At 43.0% G+C, this 22,832-nt stretch overlaps 1 protein-coding gene and 1 long non-coding RNA gene across 12 annotated transcripts in view; one reads left to right on the top strand and one right to left on the bottom strand.

Moving 5' to 3' along the window:
- The window catches only part of LOC121683726 (ferroxidase HEPHL1-like), a 98,080-nt gene that overhangs the window by 74,412 nt on the left and 836 nt on the right, over nt 1–22,832 (bottom strand). For all 10 annotated transcript variants that reach the window (XM_042063499.1, XM_042063490.1, XM_042063491.1 and 7 more), the window contains exons 2-4: nt 12,809–13,014; nt 4,691–4,903; nt 3,125–3,271 (exon numbers count right to left, since the gene is read on the bottom strand). In XM_042063499.1, the coding sequence (XP_041919433.1) occupies nt 3,125–3,271; nt 4,691–4,903; nt 12,809–13,014 (566 nt within the window). The remainder of the gene's footprint in view (nt 1–3,124; nt 3,272–4,690; nt 4,904–12,808; nt 13,015–22,832) is intronic.
- Nucleotides 19,578–22,262, top strand: LOC121683740. Of its 2 annotated transcripts, none has more exons than XR_006022889.1 (5): nt 19,578–19,871; nt 21,267–21,381; nt 21,493–21,631; nt 21,923–21,977; nt 22,086–22,262. It is a non-coding gene; the product is annotated as an uncharacterized LOC121683740 (long non-coding RNA). The 2 variants fall into 2 exon arrangements; XR_006022888.1 differs by having other exon boundaries at nt 21,493–21,676.

Here is a 22,832-nt window from a genome sequence, read left to right as displayed (position 1 = left end):
AAAGTTGAACAAATACATTTGCTTATTTCACAGAAAAATATAAATAGCCAGTTAGGGTCTACAGTGCAGAGTTGGTAAGTTATGGTAGGCCAACTTGCAGTGAACATACAAACAGGGGAAATTCTTTCTCTTGTAGCGGAGTAGCCTCAGGTGCGCACGTAGACATAAGGCCGAACATGCAAGCGCCAATGAATCGTGCTCTCACGACAATCACGCCGTTAAACTTAAATAGGTTAACATCACTCTAAGTTCGCCTTCAAGCAAGGAAAACGATGATTTGAAGACATCTGTTTCGTAAGAAGGGCAAGGGGTAGCAACAGGGCAACACAGAGACAGGCCCGATGGCAGGGCTGTTATGAGAGTATTAAAATATGGGATATTCTACGGGAAAACATTAAAACGGCAAGACAGCGGGGGAAAGTTAAAATATGTGATAAACACGGAAAAAGTTGGCATGCATTGTTTCGGTCCCCGTGCACAGGGATTATTTGTCATATTATTAATCACATATGATTATTTGTGAAATTGTGCAAACAGGCGCAACACATTTGAAAAGGAAGGACTGGTAGCATGCAAGCTCATGGGAAAGATTGATTTAAGAACGTTATCACAGTGTGTGGCTGTGGCGCGGGCGGAAGACAGCGACAATTGGCAGGGGAGGGTCATGTCTTTTTTAACAATTCTGTCGGAGGGTCATTGAACAATTTCTAGCAGGCAAGAGAGGGTCATGCAACTTGCAACTGAAGCACTCAAAATTCTTCCAGTGGCCCCTTCAATAAATAACAAACAGTCCCTAGATTGCTGCTGGGCTATATGTCTTGGTTCATGTCTGTTAACAACTCATTGCCGTCAAACGCATAGCCTATCTCGCGGTTGCACCCATTACAAACAAACATGCAATGTGAACGTCTGGGATTGGGGAGAGCACTAAATGCTCTACTGAATAAGCACGAAGTCAAACTTTTTAAATGAAAAACACTCTTTAATAATCAAAAAAATAATAAACCGCTAATGAAGTAAACTTGCACCATCAAAAATCGTTTATCGCTTGTAACTCCGTGATAACAGGACGTAACAGGAAGGCATTTGGCTGAGCAACGGAGGTTAATATGCTCTATATTTTGTCCAAATGATGTCTGTCTATCATCGTTGCACTCGGAGAAAACCATAATTACAGTGCATGAAAATGCACTGTACTGTTCTTCCTAGGCATTTTCTTCTTCTTCTTCTTATTCTTCTTCTTCTAACGCAGTTAATGCAGCTTCAACCGTTTAACGTAGAAACTTCATTCAAACTATGTTACGTAGGTCTTACTTAGGACATGTGGGCTATGTATTTTTCATCTTTGTAACTTTTATACTTTTTAAACTATTAATTAAAAACTACTCAAAATTCCCCCATAGACTTAACATGGGCTGATGACATCACAATAGAGCCGTTAAGCAATTAGAATCCTATGGCAGGTGTTCGGGCCACCTGGACCAACTGCCAGTCTCAGGCTTTAAGCATACAAACTGGCCCTATTAAGACTACACACCCTATTCAACTGCTTCCTCTGCCAAAAACTGTTTCAAAATAAGAGTCCTCACTACAATATTTCACTGTTAAACAATTTAACCCTTTAAACTACTGAACTTTTTAACTGTTCAGCCATTGTAACTGTTACTTGTCATCAACTATGACTCCTACCCACTGTAGCTAGTTAGCATGGTTAGCATAGTTAGCATGTTAGCATTGCTAACATTGTTAGCATTTTAGCAAAACTGCTAAAAATGATTAGCTAAGTTAGTTAAGTAACATGGTTAGCATAGTTAGCATGCTAGCATGTTAGAATGCTAGTTAGCATTTTTAACAAAACTGCTAAAAATGTTTAGCTAAGTAACATGGTTAGCATAGTTAGCATGTTAGTTAGCATAACTGCTAAAAATGATTAGCTAGGTTAGCTAAGTAACATGGTTAACATAGTTAGCATGTTAGTTAGCATTTTTAGCAAAACTGTTAAAAATGATTAGCTAAGTAATATGGTTAGCATGCTAGCAAGCATGACTACTAAAAATGATTAGTTAGGTTAGCTAAGGAACATGGTTAACATAGTTAGCATGTTAGCATGCTAGTTAAAATAGTATACCTACTAAAAATGATTAGTTAAGTTAACTAAGTCACATGGTTAGCATACTTAACATGTTAGCATGCTAGTTAGCATAGTTAGCATAACTACTAAAAATGAAAACATTAGCTAAGTTAAGTAACTTGGTTAACATTATTATCTTTGATAACATAGTTAGCATAACTGCTAGCAAACATTAGAGCCATTCCAACTGTCAGTTATCGTCAATTATCTACCTAAATAATTTAACCATTTAAATTATCCACCTATTTAACCGTTCAATCATTCCAACTATATTAAACCTTATCTACCAAGTAAATCATTTAACTATATAAACTATCCACCTATTTAACTGTTCAGTCATTCCAACTATATTAAACCTCATCTACCTAGCAACCAATATAGTTTGTTTTTACTCTGTATGATATTTTACATCATATTTTTTGCATTTTCATGCACTGTATTTCCTTCAGGAAATGCTTTTCTAGTGTTTAGTTTGTCCTGCGTTTTTTCTACGGCTGCAAATGGGATTCACTCGCAGTTAACCAAATATTTCTTTATTAGGGCAGGGCAGGCATATTTCTGGCTATTAAATTATTTCTAAACCAGTCTGCTAAAGTCTGTAGTGAAGTCTGTGTAGGGTTTTCCAGGCTCCATTTCTTTTTACGAGACACCCTGCTCACTTGAGCCATTTACCGGTTGTTTGGGTTGTTGCAGCGTCTCACTGGAAAAATACAAATTAAAGTCGCGTGATACCGCGTGATCCCACGCGCGGACCGCGAGTGAAGCTGGCCAAGTCGAAGCACTGCCCACTGTAACTTGAACTTAGGCTACCATAATTTGAAACGTAGGCTGCTTAGAGCGCGCACACGCACGAGAGAGACAGAGTCAGTCAGTTCCAGGGTTAGGCATGTCATTGTTTGCCCACTGTAGGCTAATGTCAATGTTCTTGAATTTCCCTTTGGGGATCAATAAAGTATCTATCTATCTATCTATCTATCACACACACACACTCACAGTGTTTGAGGTTGGACTCGTCGTCCAGTTCTTGATCGGTTCCATTGTGGTACCAGCTCAGGTTCTCATCCACCACACTGAACATCAGGAAGAACTCTGCACCCACATCGGAACGCTGCGGACCCGCACTCCCCTCTCGCAGAACTCCTACACACACACACACACACACCACACACACACCACACACAGACCACACCCACACACACACTGAACATCAGGAAGAGCTCTGCACCCACGTCAGAATGTGTGTGTGTGTGTGTGTGTAGGTGTGCATGTGTGTAAGAGAAAGAAAGAGTGTGTGTGTGTGAGAGTGTGTGTGTGTGTGTGTGTGTGTGTGTGAGTGTGTGTGTGAGTGGGTGTGCAAGTGTGTATGTGAGTGTGTGTGTGTGTGTTTGTGTGAGTGTGTGTGTAAATGTGTGTGTGTGTGTGTGTGTGAGTGAGCAGTGGCGTCGTTAGACCTGGGCATTCGGGGCTATAGCCCCGGATCCTCTGGGGATAGCCCCGGATCTATGGGCCGTCAACAACAACAACAAAAACTCTAATCGTGAATGAAATAAATAGCCCCGTAGAAGAGACTTTTGTGTTTTGTGTCCATTGTGTGCATTAACGGCAGCGCAAGAAAATCTGACGTGATCTGGGCAGGTTTAGAATCATTTGTTGCAAAATGTTGCAATTTCAATTCTCCTCTACGCTATTACGTATTGCTGTTTCGTGCTTCTACTAACTAGCCTTAGCGAAATAAGTGTACAGAAGGACAAATGGATATTAGAAGTTTCTTTAGAGAAAAAAAAGGGCAGAGCAGGGACAAGAAGTGGAAACTCACAGTGTGTCATAATCTCCCGCAACCCAGGAGGACATTTCGATCAGCTCAGTTTCCATATATCGTGATTTACTATTGAATCACATGCGCAGTAAATATGGTAAACCTGACCTCGTTTGAGGGGGCTTTCAAGCAATGCATGTTGGGCTTGATTTTGACACAACCCAAATGCATTGCTTTCAAGGCACCCATAGCCCATTAATTGAAGGGGGTGACGTCCAAATGTTTATCCCGAGCCGAACGCTCACACCTGTGCACTTGACAGAGGTGCATGACGATGTTTATTCTACAGGCTATTTTAATGTCATATTTTGGGTGTTGTATGTGGTGCACTTTGCCAGAAGAGACGTTCTCCTTACACTAAACATCAAAATATTCAGAATGCCGTGACGTGAGTCATTACGATTGGCCTTCCTTTTCATTCTCAAAGTAGGTTAAAATTGCATGTTCATCAGCCCGATTTTTAAAATCTCTCGGGGGAGAAACCCCCAAACCACCGGACAAAAAGGACTCTAACTTCTGGGCTCTAGCCCCGAATGTTTTAAATAGCTAGCGACGCCCCTGTGTGTGAGTGTGAGTGTGTGTGTGCACGCGTGTGAGTGTGCGAGTGTGTGTGTGTGTGAGTGTGTGTGTGTGTGTGAGTGTGTGAGTGTGTGTGTGTGAGTGTGTGTGTGTGTGTGAGTGAGTGTGTGTTTGAGTGTGTGTGTGTGAGTGTGTGTGAGAGTGTGTGTGTGTGTGTGTGTTACCTTTCCTGCAGGTCAGCAGAGGTCCTATGAGTCCTGATGCGATGTCTTTGGGAGCGTCGACATGTGAGTGATAAGCCCAGCTGAGGCAAGGGGCGTCACCCTCTGCAGGCGCGAACTCTGATTGGACGATCCAGGTATAGGTGTGGCTGTGCTCTGGTGGAACTGCATCATCAGTTTTCCACTGACCTGAAGTGTTGTCAGGGTAGAGGGCACCTGCACATACACACACACACACACACACACACACACACACTGAGATGAAGTGTGTCAGGGTAGAGGTCACTAGGGGAGTGACGATACACTCAGCCTTTAACCCTCTAACCGCCCAAGTCGCAATATTGCGACTAGAGACCGACCGATCGATCAGCCAGCCGATTTAATCGGCCGATTTTTGCTATTTTTTAATCAATCGGCATCGGCCAATTTTCTTATTTGGCCGCGCCTATTTTAAGTCGGGCACATCTGCGGGCAGCTACTTGGAACACAGCGCGAGGTTTTAAAAGAGACTGTCTATTTAGAACTAAGAAAATCTTTGGTTTCAAGAAGGAGCAAGACTGTCTACAGGTAAGGCATCAATTTTGACATTCCAGTGTCCCAAAGTTGTATATTTTCTCTTATGATTTCTCTTATGGTTGTAATCTGTGATGTTGCTTCATAAAAAACACAAGAAACACACAAATGCATTTCCTCCATAACGCAGAGGCCATAGTTTTGCACAAATTGAAGCAGAAATACACCAAATGTTGAAAAAAAAAAAAAATTACGTGTGAGTAAGTCTTGGATCTGTTATTCACCTATTCTGATTCTGAAGGAGAATATCTGCCTTTTGGAGAATATGATCGATCGTCTATTGACTGATAGTCATGGAGCATCTGTGAATGGAGGTGCGTCTTTGTGACAGTGTCCACTAAGCATACCATGCTTATTTCGACCCTCTGCCCAACATAGCTGGAGGTGGCAATGGCAATAGTGATGATAGTGTCTGTAATGGACATGGTACAGACAGCAGGGGTTGTAAAAATAGGGCTCTGAAGAACGTCACCCGTGATAGGAACTGATTTGACCAGGCTACTTTATTGTATAGTAGCATAGGGTTTGTGGTTATAGTAATAGTTTACTATTGTTGATTTACATGTGACTGTTTTCCTGTTCATTTGTTATGTGCTCAAATATGTTCAACATCTAGTATTTACTGAAATGTGCATAATTCACGGTGGTTCCCATCCAGTGACGTCATAATATGCAAATTAGATGAGTAAATGTACCCCCTTCATAAACTTCTGTTCATACTCAATGATTTTCACATTTACAGTAGGACTTTATCTCTGACCACTTGGCCTTTTGAAATTTTTATATAAAAATCCAATTTATTTTGTTTAAACCCTGGCGGCTAAAGGGTTAAGACGAGACAATACACAATATTGAGTTCACGAGAACGAGACGAGACGACACAGTATTTTAACATTTATTTTTAAGTAATCTTCAATGATGAAATATATGACAAATATATGATATAGGCTTGACAAAGGATGAGCGGCCGAGAGATTTGCATCTTTTTATGTTTATGCATTTGATCTTATGGTGAATTGGAGACTTTGAAAGCTCACAAAAAAAACAGTCGAAGCATTTCTACAAACACTAGACACTTTTATTTGCTGAATTTGAGGGGTAGTTCCGCATTTTCTTTGGCTGTTTCGGTTTACACTTTGAATGTACCTGACGCATATCTGCGTAGCTAATGAACCCACGTTGTGATATTAGCTTGCTAATATGCTTAGAAATTGATGTTAATTCGACAGTTAGTCGATACTTTAAAGTGAAACATGTATTGTTATACATTTTCCTTGTGAATTACGGGTGTGTTGCTGAACTATTTTGATGTACATACTGTCTGCTCAAGGTTGGTTAGCCGTGCTGGCTTACCATTCATTTGTGCTAGCTATCAGCTTGCTGCAGCTGAGATGTAGCATCCTTTTATGGCAGTATTATGGCGTTATGCCTGTTGATAGTTTGATGCTATAGCAAAGGTTTAAATGTGATCTCATAGAAAATAAATGTCTGATGGTAACTGTTACACTGTTCTGTGTAGATTGTTTTTTTTACGGGATAGAAGATTTCAGTGGATTTCAGACGAGCTAAGAGGCGAGCCTGTCCAAAGAGACGAGCTACGATGGCGAGCCTGTCCAAAAAGACGAGCTAAAAGAGACGAGCTAAGATGGCGAGCCTGTCCAAAGAGACGAGCTACGATGGCGAGCCTGTCCAAACAGACGAGCTACGATGGCGAGCCTGTCCAAAGAGACGAGCTACGATGGCTAGCCTGTCCAAAGAGACGAACTAAAAGAGACGAGCTACGATGGCGAGCCTGTCCAAAGAGACGAACTAAGAGACGAGCTACGATGGCGAGCCTGTCCAAAGAGACGAACTAAAAGAGACGAGCTACGATGGTGAGTCTGTCCAAACAGACGAGCTACGATGGCGAGCCTGTCCAAACAGACGAGCTACGATGGCGAGCCTGTCCAAAGAGACGAGCTACGATGGCGAGCCTGTCCAAAAAGACGAGCTAAAAGAGATGAGCTACGATGGCGAGCCTGTCCAAAGAGACAAACTAAAAGAGACGAGCTACGATGGCGAGCCTGTCCAAAGAGACGAGCTACGATGGCGAGCCTGTCCAAAAAGACGAGCTAAAAGAGATGAGCTACGATGGCGAGCCTGTCCAAAGAGACAAACTAAAAGAGACGAGCTACGATGGCGAGCCTGTCCAAAGAGACGAGCTACGATGGCGAGCCTGTCCAAACAGACGAGCTACGATGGCGAGCCTGTCCAAAGAGACGAGCTACGATGGCTAGCCTGTCCAAAGAGACAAACTAAAAGAGACGAGCTACGATGGCGAGCCTGTCCAAAGAGACGAACTAAGAGACGAGCTACGATGGCGAGCCTGTCCAAAGAGACGAACTAAAAGAGACGAGCTACGATGGTGAGTCTGTCCAAACAGACGAGCTACGATGGCGAGCCTGTCCAAACAGACGAGCTACGATGGCGAGCCTGTCCAAAGAGACGAACTAAGAGACGAGCTACGATGGCGAGCCTGTCCAAAGAGACGAACTAAAAGAGACGAGCTACGATGGTGAGTCTGTCCAAACAGACGAGCTACGATGGCGAGCCTGTCCAAACAGACGAGCTACGATGGCGAGCCTGTCCAAAGAGACGAGCTACGATGGCGAGCCTGTCCAAAGAGATTCCGCGAACTTCCAGAATCGTACGTGGATTACAGATAAGCGCTCTTTTCCCACACAGGAAAGGAGCACATTGGAAACTATTTTTGAATTTCTTTTTTTTACAAGTGTATGTTTGTGCATGTCTGTGTGTATGTTTGTGTGTGTGTATATGTTTGTGCATGTCTGTGTGTGTGTGTGTGTGTGTGTGTGTGTATATGTTTGTGCATGTCTGTGTGTGTGTGAGTATAGTGTGAGAGCCGAACTAAAAGAGACGAGCTACGATGGCGAGCCTGTCCAAAGAGACGAACTAAGAGACGAGCTACGATGGCGAGCCTGTCCAAAGAGACGAACTAAAAGAGACGAGCTACGATGGCGAGCCTGTCCAAAGAGCCGAACTAAAAGAGACGAGCTACGATGGCGAGCCTGTCCAAAGAGCCGAACTAAAAGAGACGAGCTACGATGGCGAGCCTGTCCAAAGAGATTCCGCGAACTTCCAGAATCGTACGTGGATTACAGATAAGCGCTCTTTTCCCACACAGGAAAGGAGCACATTGGAAACTATTTTTGAATTTCTTTTTTTTATACCATAAGGGACTTTTAACATTTTCTTTAATACCTAAAAGGACTTTTCTTATTATTTGAACAATTCAACTGAACTGCACTTGCTCTCACCTTGCCATTGTTGATCGTACTGTGAGGGGACTGATACTGTGATAATTGTGTTTTATTTGTCATTTTTACATTTACATTGCCTTGCATACATTACATATATACATTCCACAGCAACATTTCACTAATAATTACACACATCCATTATTTTCTTTTTACTCAGCGGAAAGGGAACTGTACAAAATAAAGTGCATATAGGTTGCCAGATCTCTGGTTCAGATTGTACTTATTACACAGCTCAGGTATCAGGAAATCTTAGAAGTGTTTTTACTGGTTCATTTAGGTCTAATTCAGTTGAAAACGAATTTCAAAAAATTTGAACATGACTGCTACTGCTAAGATTAACTAGCAGGCTTTGAATGGTAACCTTCACTAGCTGATGCTATCAAGCTTAGATGTCATGAACATGTGAGCCTCGAATAGCTAGATAAGAGCAAATGAGTGAAGCAAAGCTGGGTTGGAGTAAGCACTGCAGTGGAGAGAGCTGGGTTGGAGTAAGCACTGCAGTGGAGAGAGCTGGGTTGGAGTGGAGTAAGCACTGCAGTGGAGAGAGCTGGGTTGGAGTGGAGTAAGCACTGCAGTGGAGAGAGCTGGGTTGGAGTGGAGTAAGCACTGCAGTGGAGAGAGCTGGGTTGGAGTACGCACTGCAGTGGAGAGGGTTGGAGTGGAGTAAGCACTGCAGTGGAGAGGGTTGGAGTAAGCACTGCAGTGGAGAGAGCTGGGTTGGAGTGGAGTAAGCACTGCAGTGGAGAGAGCTGGGTTGGAGTGGAGTAAGCACTGCAGTGGAGAGGGTTGGAGTGGAGTAAGCACTGCAGTGGAGAGAGCTGGGTTGGAGTGGAGTAAGCACTGCAGTGGAGAGAGCTGGGTTGGAGTGGAGTAAGCACTGCAGTGGAGAGAGCTGGGTTGGAGTGGAGTACGCACTGCAGTGGAGAGAGCTGGGTTGGAGTGGAGTAAGCACTGCAGTGGAGAGAGCTGGGTTGGAGTGGAGTAAGCACTGCAGTGGAGAGAGCTGGGTTGGAGTAAGCACTGCAGTGGAGAGAGCTGGGTTGGAGTAAGCACTGCAGTGGAGAGAGCTGGGTTGGAGTAAGCACTGCAGTGGAGAGAGCTGGGTTGGAGTAAGCACTGCAGTGGAGAGAGCTGGGTTGGAGTGGAGTACGCACTGCAGTGGAGAGGGTTGGAGTAAGCACTGCAGTGGAGAGAGCTGGGTTGGAGTAAGCACTGCAGTGGAGAGAGCTGGGTTGGAGTAAGCACTGCAGTGGAGAGGGTTGGGTTGGAGTACGCACTGCAGTGGAGAGAGCTGGGTTGGAGTGGAGTAAGCACTGCAGTGGAGAGAGCTGGGTTGGAGTGGAGTAAGCACTGCAGTGGAGAGAGCTGGGTTGGAGTAAGCACTGCAGTGGAGAGAGCTGGGTTGGAGTAAGCACTGCAGTGGAGAGAGCTGGGTTGGAGTGGAGTACGCACTGCAGTGGAGAGGGTTGGAGTAAGCACTGCAGTGGAGAGAGCTGGGTTGGAGTAGCTGGGTTGGAGTACGCACTGCAGTGGAGAGGGTTGGAGTGGAGTGGAGTAAGCACTGCAGTGGAGAGAGCTGGGTTGGAGTAAGCACTGCAGTGGAGAGAGCTGGGTTGGAGTAAGCACTGCACACAGACACAGAGTTTATATGAATCCTTTGGAGTTTATTTGCCATTTCTCAGCAGACATTTTCTACCGAGCTGCTCAAAACTGACATCACCAATCGGCTCAAACCAGACTCAAAACGTTCTACTCAGAACTCTAGGACCTTTATCAAAATAAAAGTCCTAGCACATTTTCAGTGCAGTAGAGGGGTATAAAATAGTACAGGAAGGAGATATATTGGCATTCTGTAACCGTAATGTGGGCTGAACACCGTCACTCTCTGTAAGGCCTCTTCATTTACCTCTAAATGAACCCCCCCCCCCGTCACTGATGTACGTGTGTGTGTGTGTGTGTGTGTGTGTGTGTGTGGATGTGAATTTGCGGATTTGAACTGATTCGGACTATTGTGAACTTAGTGTGCGTGTATGTTTGTGCATGTCTGTGTGTACGTGTGTGCGTGTATATTTGTGCATGTCTGTGTGTACGTGTGTGTGTGTATGTTTGTGCATGTCTGTGCGTGTGTGTGTGTATGTTTGTGCATGTGTGTGTGTTTGTGTGTGTGTGTGAATCATTGTGCATGTCTGTGTGTGTGTGTGTATGTTTGTGCATGTCTGTGTGTGTGTGTGTGTGTGTGTGTGTGTGTGTGTGTGTGTGTGTGTGAATTTGCGGATTTGAACTGATTCGGACTATTGTGAACTTAGTGTGCGTGTATGTTTGTGCATGTCTGTGTGTACGTCTGTGCGTGTATATTTGTGCATGTCTGTGTGTACGTGTGTGTGTGTATGTTTGTGCATGTCTGTGCGTGTGTGTGTGTATGTTTGTGCATGTGTGTGTGTTTGTGTGTGTGTGTGTGAATCATTGTGCATGTCTGTGTGTGTGTGTGTATGTGTGTGTATGTTTGTGCATGTCTGTGTGTGTATGTGTGTGAGTATATGTTTGTGCATGCCTGTGTGTGTGTGTGTGTGTGTGTGTTTGTGTATGTTTGTGCATGTCTGTGTGTGTATGTGTGTGTGTATATGTTTGTGCATGTCTGTGTGTGTGTGTGTGTGTGTGTGTGTGTGTGTGTATGTTTGTGCATGTCTGTGTGTGTGTGTGTCTGTATGTTTGTGCATGTAGTCTGTGTATGTGTGCGTGTGTGTATGTTTGTGCATGTCTGTGTGTGTGTGTGTGTGTGTGTATATGTTTGTGCATGTCTGTGTGTGTGTGTGTGTATGTTTGTGCATGTCTGTGTGTATGTTTGTGTGTGTGTATATGTTTGTGCATGTCTGTGTGTGTGTGTGTGTGTGTGTGTGTGTGTGTGTGTGTATGTTTGTGCATGTCTGTGTGTGTGTGTGTCTGTATGTTTGTGCATGTAGTCTGTGTGTGTGTGCGTGTGTGCGTGTGTGTATGTTTGTGCATGTCTGTGTGTGTGTGTGTGTGTGTATATGTTTGTGCATGTCTGTGTGTGTGTGTGTGTATGTTTGTGCATGTCTGTGTGTATGTTTGTGTGTGTGTATATGTTTGTGCATGTCTGTGTGTGTGTGTGTGTGTGTGAGTATATGTTTGTGCATGTCTGTGTGTGTTTGTGTGTGTGTATGTTTGTGCATGTGTGTGAATGTTTGTGCATGTCTGTGTGTATATGTTTGTGCATGTCTGTGTGTATGTTTGTGTGTGTGTATATGTTTGTGCATGTCTGTGTGTGTGTGTGTGTATATGTTTGTGCATGTCTGTGTGTGTGTGTGTGTGTGTGTGTGTGTATATGTTTGTGCATGTCTGTGTGTGTGTGAGTATATGTTTGTGCATGTCTGTGTGTGTGTGTGTGTGTTTGTGTATGTTTGTGCATGTCTGTGTGTGTTTGTGTGTGTGTATGTTTGTGCATGTGTGTGAATGTTTGTGCATGTCTGTGTGTGTATGTGTGTGTGTATATGTTTGTGCATGTCTGTGTGTGTGTGTGTGTGTGTGTGTATGTTTGTGCATGTCTGTGTGTGTGTGTGTCTGTATGTTTGTGCATGTAGTCTGTGTGTGTGTGTGTGTGTGTGTGTGCGTATGTTTGTGCATGTCTGTGTGTGTGTGTGTGCGCATGTCTGTGTGTGTGTGAGTATATGTTTGTGCATGTCTGTGTGTGTGTGTGTGTGTTTGTGTATGTTTGTGCATGTCTGTGTGTGTTTGTGTGTGTGTATGTTTGTGCATGTGTGTGAATGTTTGTGCATGTCTGTGTGTGTATGTGTGTGTGTATATGTTTGTGCATGTCTGTGTGTGTGTGTGTGTGTATGTTTGTGCATGTCTGTGTGTGTGTGTGTCTGTATGTTTGTGCATGTAGTCTGTGTGTGTGTGTGTGTGCGTATGTTTGTGCATGTCTGTGTGTGTGTGTGTGCGCGTGTGTGCGTGTATGTTTGTGCATGTCTGTGTGTGTGTGTGTGTGTGTGTATATGTTTGTGCATGTCTGTGTGTGTGTGTGTATGTTTGTGCATGTCTGTGTGTGTGTATATGTTTGTGCATGTCTGTGTGTGTGTGTGTGTATATGTTTGTGCATGTCTGTGTGTGTGTGTGTGTGTGTATGTTTGTGCATGTCTGTGTGTGTGTGTGTGTATGTTAGTGCATGTCTGTGTGTGTGTGTGTGTGTGTGTGTGTTTGTGTGTGTTACCTTCCGAGTCCTTTTTGTAGAAAAGCCCGTGGGGATGTATGGAATAGGGCATGCTGGCAAAGTTCTTCAGGTGCACAACAATGACATCATCAACCTGCGCCCGGATGACAGGGCCAAGGAAGCCCAGCCAGCTGGGTTTGGGGACCTCGGTAGTGTAGAAGTCGTCCGTGTACTGCCTGTACAAAGCCTTCAGATACTCTCCACCTCTACAACACACACACACACACACAACGCATTACACACCACCAGCCTTCAGATACTCTCCACCTCTACAACACACAACAACACACACACACACACACACACACACACAACATGTTACACACCACCAGCCTTCAGATACTCTCCACCTCTACAACACACATACACACACACACACACACACACACACAACGCGTTACACACCACCAGCCTTCAGATACTCTCCACCTCTACAACACACATACACACACACACACACACACACACACACACACACACACACACACACACAACGCGTTACACACCACCAGCCTTCAGATACTCTCCACCTCTACAATAGAGTGCGGTTCGGGCCCCAAATTTCTGTCCAAATGTCCGAACCCGACCTGAGCCCGACGCAGATGATGCCTCAGTTATTCCCATGCTAGTGATTAATGGTGCTTTCTTTTTGTCTCGTAAATCCAGCGCCTGAGTTGGAAAGTGTAAATTACCCAGCTTTCTTGTGGCATTTTGGGCAGGCACGCCCACTTTACCTCGGAGTACTTGAGGGTACCCTGAGGTGGACGTACGACCTTACGACAAACATGGCTGCGCCCATAGTTGAGATGAGATTACATGTATTTTTTTTGCATATGTACTGTGTTGGTCATTTTAATGTTGATGTAATGATCTTACACACTAGATTACATTGCTGCTTCAATCTGGTCACCAATTCATGCATTGCACGGTCTTCCTGTGCCTGCAATACAATGTAACAATTTGTTTTCCAGCCGTTCAGCTAGAGGCTACATGTAGCACAAAACAATAACAATGACTAGCCTCCTGCTAATGCCCCCCGTGGCTCGAGAGAAACGCGTTCCTAAAGCAATTCATTCGTACATGTTGTACGGGTGGGTGTACGATGATTTACGAGACAAATAAAAAGCACCATAAACGTTCACGTTTGTGGATAGCCTGTCTTTAGCCCATTAAACGGAACAAACAACAAATGGAATTCTTAATTGTCTACAGAATCAGATAAGCGTGCACGCACGCAGGTCACACACACCGCACATTAACAAGAGGCCCAAGCAAGCAGAATTGTAGCAAAGATCCTTGATTACTTCGCTTGAACCCTCTCTGATTCTAGTCTTACCATTGACGAAAAGTCTTGAAATGAACTGCAACAGTCTTTGAAACTATAGTCCCAATTGGGGCAACTCGAGGAAATCCTCCTCCAGTTGAACGAGACGACCTTATAGCCTACCGGTAGCCTATGTCTTTACCACAGTATGCAACGCAAATAGGACTACCTTCACATAGTAGGCCTAGACTTAATTTGCTTAGTTTTCTTTGAAAACTGCTGCCTGAAATGCACATGCGTTGTCACAGCTACATAAACAAAAGTCAGCTTGTGGGTTTTGTAAGGGCCAGCATGAGGGACAAGACCTACAAAGTTGTGGTGAGTTTTACAGGGAGATTCAACGACAAGACAGTTATATGCAGTTACTTTCACCGAAAACATAGGCTGGAAAAAGCAACACTTACCCTAATATTGCTCAACTGACTGAATAAAACAACATTTATCCTGCAGGAGTTGCTTATATCTCGTCTATATATATCATGCGTCTTCAGCTGTGCTCCATACGTGTCTCTCACCTCTCCCCTAATCACTTTTAACCGTCATTACCAATTTGCAAATGATGGTGAATAACTACTCATTATGAGATGTACAGTATTTCGTAATATCTTTGTTCTAATTATGTTTCCCATTGTAATCGTGCAATTTGTAATGCTTCGCATGGACGTGCGCTGGTGTGCGTTCATGAATGATAGAAGGATGGTGCGTGCACCTGCAGTGTTTCCCCTAGAATTTTTTCCAGCAGCGGTGCTGGTGATCGTAGGAAGCCCCCCCCCCCCAAAAAAAGAGAAACATTTGAAAAAAAGACTCCTTAAATTGTGACTTCTGGTGGATTTTGTGAAAGAAATGGACAGATTGAGTTACAAATTATGACATAACCATCAACACAAGCATGATTATTGCAGTACTTGAACAGGATTATTCATGTTTTTCTTTCACCTTTTTCATTTACATTATTAGTATTAGCCACTGTACAACTGTACACTGTAGGCCACTGTACAAACTATTACTATTTAGAATATACAGTGCTGTGCATAAGTTAAGACATTTATATATAATGTATTTATTTACGATACATGATGCATTAAAAATAATTGATGTCCTATTTTCTTTTAATTAAGGCATTAAGACAAAAGGCAAAATATGTTTTTATTCCTCCCTTTAGTCAATTTCAGCATGGGTGTCTTAACTTTTGCACAGCACTATAAACTATATAGACTTCTCTTTCATGCCATTACACTGTATTGGTGCTGTGCAAGTCGAATTGAGTGCCTGTCACTTTAATGCCGTGACGGCCCGTGACGCTGGCTTGATTCTCACGGTTTTAAGCTAACTTAGTAGCGTTGTTGTGCATGGTGCATAAGAATATGTGGATGAAATTAATTATGTTTCCCATGTCATTTGGTAAAATAAATGGTCAAAAATTCGAAGAAAATTCACTTGGATTATAGCAGATAAGTGTCTTGTATCATATCTATAATTTTGATGAGCTCTACAGGAATTCCAAACTATCTCAGATGTAAATGGTTGCGTATCCTATTACTCAAATTCAATTAAACCCACCAATAGGCTAGCTAGCTAGACCTTAGTTTCACAGCCTAGGTATGTTAGCAACACAGGGCTTGAAAGTATTGCCTGTATCACAAACAAAAACGAAACAATGCGTGGATTTATCTGGGAATAGGCTACTGAAGGTAGGGGCGAGCTATCTCGCTGGCGTGTTTAATTTGGTTCCTTGGTTAACATAATGTAGGCTACGTTTTTTTGCACAAAATTGCGTCTGCTAATAAACTTAAACATAAACACAAACAAGCGTGATCTCCTGTGGAATCCCTGACTGCGCCTTCAACGTTAGCCTACTATTATTTGTTGACATGAAACCTGAACGAACTGCAGCTGTTCCTGAAGTTCACTTGCGTCTATTTTTAATTTTTTTAATTAGGCAAATCTTTTTGCAGTGGCGCTTGAATTCCAGCAGCGGCGGACTTACTTCCGGAAACTAAGCTCTCTCGGAGGAAGGGCGGTACTGCCAAGGTCTATAGCGTATTTAACTAGCTTCTTTTATTATTACTTAGGCTGAGCAAAGCACAGGCCTTTGTGATGGTCATGAAATACAAAGTGACCTCTAATGCATGGTCATGAGTTTTCAACCAATCAAACCTTCTCTACATGAAAATCTGGCATTCCATCCAGCATGGCTGGCTTCCTATTAGGTGGACAGAGTCCCACACAACCCAGTGAGCTTGTCTGATATGACTAGACCACATGCAAATTAGGGATCGACCAATTATCGGCCTGGCCGATTATTAGGGCCGATATTTAGCATTTTTATAATAATTGGTATCGGTAATTTTTTCCACCGATAAGCCGATATTGAAATGGATAAAGAATGAAACGCGCTACTTTGTCTGTAAAGCGTCTCTCACTCCCTGCATTTGCTACTCTGTGGTCAAGAGCATTGTCCCGCCCACTACACCGTCTGATTTGTTAGTTAGCACGAATGCAGCCAATCAGGATCGAAGACTGAACACAAACAAAGTTTAGGATTCTCACTGAGGCAGACTGTAGACTGGGCTTCAGCTGTACGGAGCTATTTTTCGAAGGTAAGGAAGGTAGCCTACATTGCTGAAGTTGCAATGAATCACAATCATCTACACTGAAGTTACAAAAACACCACTTTGTAAGCTATTGTCTCTTTGATCTGGATCAATAAGTAAAGCACCCACTTCCTTCATTTAGCGAATTCCCAATTGATGCACTTTACTGTTTACTAGGGGTGTAACGGTTCATGTATTCGTATTGAACCGAAACGGTACGGGCGTCGCGGTTCAGTGCATGAATTTACACGGAGAATACACGGTATAAAAATACATAAAACTCCTGTGCGGATTAATTAATGTCATGCGCAATTACTGTTAAGTAGCGAGACTTACGGGAGTTCTTTAGCGACACCTAACGCTAATCTGTAGCCTCGCCTTAGCTCTGAAGCTCTGATTGGCGCCTATGTTTTTTTTTGTCAGGTCGTCGGTCGAGTCCGTCAGTCATTAGCAGCACTAAGGTTAGACCCACAAGAGTTAGAGGATCCGCTGGTCTCTTTAAGATCGCAAGTTTGAGAACTTCAGTTACAGTAATGTTAGTACAGGCGAAAGAGTGGTGGATAAGATGAAACTGTGTGTCGGCGTTGTTCAGCAGTTGTGTTGGGTATGTGAGTGGAAAAAATGCTACACATATTCGAAGCCATCACCCAGATGATGTAGGCTACCAGTCACTGAAACAAGGGGAAAAAACTTCCCCTGCGCTTCAGCAGCCTTTGGATACGCATACAAATAGGGCCAAAACCTATGGCTTAAATTAAATGATTTCGTAATGACAGAAAGCTATGTAAATCGCGTGGTAATTACCTTTATGTTGGGGTAACTTGTAATTTCTCACATGAGGAGCTGGTAGTGTTAAGTGCATAGACAGTAAAATAAAGTGACAACGCTAACCAGGCTAATAAACAAACCATGCTACGGTGAGTTAACGTCAAAGGGCACTTCTAGTTGTAGTCTGCTTATGAAATGAAAGGAGCAATTTCGTTTTTTAAAAAAAAGGCAAAATAGTGTGATATTTTCAGTTAGTAGGCTAGATTATTACTTTACACACAATAAAAAAAATATTGAGGCAAATTGTAGACCCTTCCATATACAACTAAACACAGATGTTGAAGGTCTTGCTTAAGTGGATTTTTAAAAATCATTTTTCTATGTAATTTGCACTTTCAGAAATAAGAGATGCTGTAGGCCTATTTTCAGTTTTATAGCTGATTTATTTTGTTTACAAGTTACAGATGGAGTCTGGGTACTTATTGTACTGTTTAGCCTACATCTTACACACTTCAGGCTGTTGCAGATAGCTCAGGGAAGAGACTGTATGACACTAGGTGCTTTCTGCATTTTTGTTTTGCTTTTCCCTCCATTGTACCGAACTCATACCGAACCGTGATGTCCGAACCGAGGTATGAACCGAACCGTGACTTCTGTGTACCGTTACACCCCTACTGTTTACTAGTTAGCCTACAAACTCGGGTGCTGCGTGTCGGGAGTTCTCTGCCTCCGCCTCGTTCGTTAATTGTGAATAACGGGACGCCACGGTGGACATAGTACAGACAAGTCCTAAATTATGCGATAGCGAACGTCAAAAAGTCTAATTGCTCCTTTTTGAAACGGACTGTCAGAAAAGACAACATGCACCCAGGGCCAGCCGTAATTTAATCCGACCTGAACTAAATCGCGTCCTGAGCTTTAGGCTCTCAAAAGTGTAGCTTGTAGCCTACACATGGACACAAATTGCATACTTAAAAAGCCTAAGAACTATTTTAAAACCGTTTTGTTAAACTATTCAACCGTAACACTTGCCATCACGCATGCACCTCTTCCTCTCCCTCTCTCGTGCACTCACACACACGATGGCAAAGCATCCTCTTTGTGACAGGTCCCTTAACAAGCACATAGCCCATTGTGTAGGCCTAGTCTATGAAAATAATTGCTATCACTTAGCTCTTGGATTAACATGATACACAGGATTTACACTTGCAAGTGATGCAAGTTGATAGACAATTGTGTGTCAAAAGAAGAAAGAAAAGTTTGCATAATTAAATGCTTTTTAATTAATTTTTTGCAGCATATCGCCTTTACTACCTACCCCCCTTTTTGACAACTGACATATCGGTTTTACATATCGGTTATCGGCCTCCTGTTTTGGTAATAATTGATATCGGTATCGGCCCTGAAAAAAACATATCGGTCGATCCCTAATGCAAATCTAGTGCAAATCTGAACAGTTTCATTTCCACCACTGCCTGCGTTCAGGTGCAAATCTGAACTCTGAACACACACACACACACACGCCAGGGATGGATTACTGCACGGGCCTACCGGGCCCAGGCCCAAGGGGTCAGGGGGCCCTGAAGCCCAAGCCTTTGCATGGAATCACTGCCTCAATATCAACAAATCAGGATGTAGGCTATGAATCTGATTAAATTAAAGTATTGGCCATCCCCAAAATGCACCAGAATACAGGAAATCACATCAAACAAATCAAACATCCATTTCACCCACTGAAAGCACAAACACACACAAACACGTACAGAGGCCTGAGAGGCTTGTTTCCTCTTTCAGCAACATCCACTCCACCCACTGAATGCTTTATCAGAGAAATGTATCAGCACTCGTCCCCGGTCTCTCTGATGTCTGTGTCGGTAGATACCCAGATAGCAAGCATAGTCGGCCCGATTCTGGCTGAGTGCTGGCAGTGTCGGCTGAGGTCCGAGTCGGCTGAAGCACAGTAAACACAGTTGGCCCGATCCTGGCTGAGTGCTGCCACTGTCGGCGGAGTTTCAGGTCGGCTGAGGCACCGTCCCCTTGAATGGGCCAACACTGACACGCAGTAGTTGGGCTGATTACTGAGTGTCTTATTTGGCCCGATTGGGGTTTGATGGGATACTGCCAGTTTTCGAATCAATCTCGGCAGACGGATTTCATACAGTGTGTGGCCCGATACTTCAGGAACGAACAATGATCAGTATGGCGGCTGTTGGCGGCAAAAATTAAACATTTAGCGACAGCCGGACGCTAAACGTACATGGCCCAATTTTGTAAAGTGACTGTCGGCCCATTACATGTGGAAGAGCCACGAGCAGAGCAACTGTTCAGTTTGAAACCAGGACGGCGCGAAACTGTCTCGTTTTGGACACTGCCTGTGGTAAGTAACATGCAACTTTACCTTTACCTGTTATTGCATGTAAATCATTATGAATGTACGTAGGCTTATTATTGCAGACAAAGTTTAACAAGTAGCATAACAAGAATGGGTGTTTCAATCTAACCCCCTTGACGATGACGAAGCTAGCGGTAACATAACGTTATGATTTCTTAGCCTACTTTGTTGGCCTAATTACCGTTAACGTCAGTGTTGGTGGTTAGTCAAAAACGTTCAGTGCTGTAACGTTAGCTATACTTGCATAATTATGTGATTTTCAAAGAAAAGTGGGATCTAATCATTTTAGAAATAGCTTAACAGTTAACCAGTATTGCATGACTTAGAATATAGCGATTGGTAATGGTAATGGGCATTTCATCGTTATCTATCCAACTTCAGGCACTAGGCAGGCAGGACTGAGACTGTATGCCTTAAAGGTGCGATTTGTAGGATTGTTACCGAACGTTCTGTAGGCCAAAATCAAAACACTGGTGAACGTTCTCAAGACTACCAGACGCGAGCCTCTTCTGGGTTGCCAGATGTAATGAAGACTCAGCTAACGTTAGTTGACCTGCAGCTGCTTTAACGTTTCTCCAACCATGACCCAGCTACCTACACATTACGGAAACAGTGAAAACAAAAAATACCTCTCTAACCAACGTAACATATTTAGCTGAAGTTAGCGATGCAGATGAAGTTTAGCCTAGGCTACCTGTTGTGGAGAAATATGGCCAGCTCTGCGTCAGACTTGATATTCTTCGTTTGACGAAGACGTCACCATCTCAGGAAGCTCCTCCGATGTCCACTTAATTTGTTTCTTGTTTTAATTTTGTAAATTTGCCTGCCTCTCGTAGGCGTTCATGACTACAACTGACAGCTGTTGACAGTTGGCTTTTGCTAATTTGGCATCCCAAATAGGAGGACGTGCTAGCCCATTATTAATACGCCATTCTAGAATTAATCGTTCAAAACATCAACGAAAATTCCAAGAGATTCCGCCCCGTAACTCATTTTTTTTCATGGGTTTTACAGGGTTTTACAGGTTAGAGTAATGTTGTCAAATAAGCCATTACTTCAGTTCATCGTGTTTCCTTACTCTCTGACAACATATGGTGATCATTTTTGGAATAGTTACAGTTTATTTTCCATTATTTCCTACATACTGGACCTTTAAGAGAGTGTGTGTGTGTGTGTGTGTGTGTGTGTGAGAGAGAGAGAGAGAGAGAGATGGTAGCAGGGTGGGTCCTGTCCTGGTCATGTAAAGCTCATCAAAATCGGTATTTTAAGGTCATTCTGTATTTTGTACTGAGGGGTTGTTTATGATCATGTAATCATTTTGAACACATATACTTCCATTAACCTAACGTTACTGTGACTATTTTTAAATGTACACCTCAGAATCCAGGCCACACTGACCAGAGACCTGCACTCCTTTGGATGAAGAAGGCTACCCGTGTATACATGTCTGAACCATTTCTTGTGTTGGAAAAACAGGAGACCTGAAGAGCTCTTGGTAAGTTGTACATTGATTTAATAGAATAAGTCATACGTTTTTGTTTAGATGAGCCAAATCATAGGAATCAGCTTTCATCTAGGCCTGTGTTTTGTGATGTGTCGTTTTTAGATGCTTTTGGTTTGCCTCATCTATTATGTCAGCAAAGAACAGGAGTGGGCAGGAAACATGCGCTGTTGAAAACATGGCCAACCATCTGGAGCACCCACAAGGCTCTTGTGAAGGAAGTCCACAAGCCTTTGTGCTTCAGGTCTAAGGCTCTTGTGAAGGAAGTCCACAAGCCTTTGTGCTTCAGGTCTGTATATGTTAACAAATATGTCTTGCTCTTGGTGATTGTCATTGGTAATATATTAGCATTTAACAATCACACAATGTCTTGTTTGCCCAAAATAACTACCAGGGAGGTGTTACCAAGACAGCTAGAGAGTGGCAAGACTGGGCTTTAGTAATATTTTGTCAGACAGTAAAGGATAAATAGTTTAATGATTTTTTTTTTCATTTCTTTTGAAATTACATGCTGTCCATGCATCTCAAATTGAAGGATGGATGGAAAGAACTCTTTGATCAACCCCCAAAGAGAGCTGAGGTGGCTATCTGTAAGTATATTTGAGTGGACAAACAGAACTTCTCTGACAGATGACATGTTGAAATCTTGCTTTAGACCTCATAATGATCTTATAATATTCGTTTATACCTAAATGCAGTTTGGAGACACCCCCGGCTGGTAGTGCTGCTGAAACTGGTGGAGGCAACAATGAAGCGGCAACAGAAAGAGAAGGCAGGTGGCAAAGGTTGCTGCTATTGAAAAATACTTTGAGAGTGAGTATGTGTGCATGTATGTAGCTGGGTAGGTCATGGTACATGGTACAAAAATACAGAATTTAAAGTACAGAATTTAAAATGTTTAATTGTTTGTGTTTTTGTATATGAAAGATGTTGATTGTTGTAGATAGAAGTATCTTGTATATTTTAACTTGTTTAATTTCTAAAGTGTATATATGTAAAAGCTTGTATAATTTTTAAATGTTTGTTTTATTTGCAAGGTTGTGTTTGTTAAACTTGTTAATAAAAGTAGTTTGTGCTTTTAATTACTAGTTCTGGATTTCTGTTTATTTTCAAGTACTTTTGGTAGTTAATGGGCCGCATGTGGCCCGGGGACCCAGCGACATTCAGCCAACACTCAGTCAGATCAGTTTTATAGTGTGTGGGCCAGTACAGGCCCAGCCGACACTCAGTTATATAGTGTGTGGGCCAGACCTGGGCCAACAGAATGCATGACAGTCATTTCACAGTGTGTGGGCCACACCTGGGCCAACAGTTCCAATAAGAGTCATTTTACAGTGTGTGGGCCAGACCTGGGCCAACAGAAACAATGAGAGTCATTTTGCAGTGTGTGGGCCATATCTGGGCCAGAGGAAATTCTTTGTGTCAGTTATCATTAACTGGGCCAT

The sequence above is a fragment of the Alosa sapidissima genome, chromosome 15 (genome assembly GCF_018492685.1).
Source record: "Alosa sapidissima isolate fAloSap1 chromosome 15, fAloSap1.pri, whole genome shotgun sequence".
NCBI classification, from domain to species: Eukaryota; Metazoa; Chordata; class Actinopteri; order Clupeiformes; family Clupeidae; genus Alosa; species Alosa sapidissima.
This window is presented reverse-complemented; position numbering and strand designations above follow the sequence as displayed.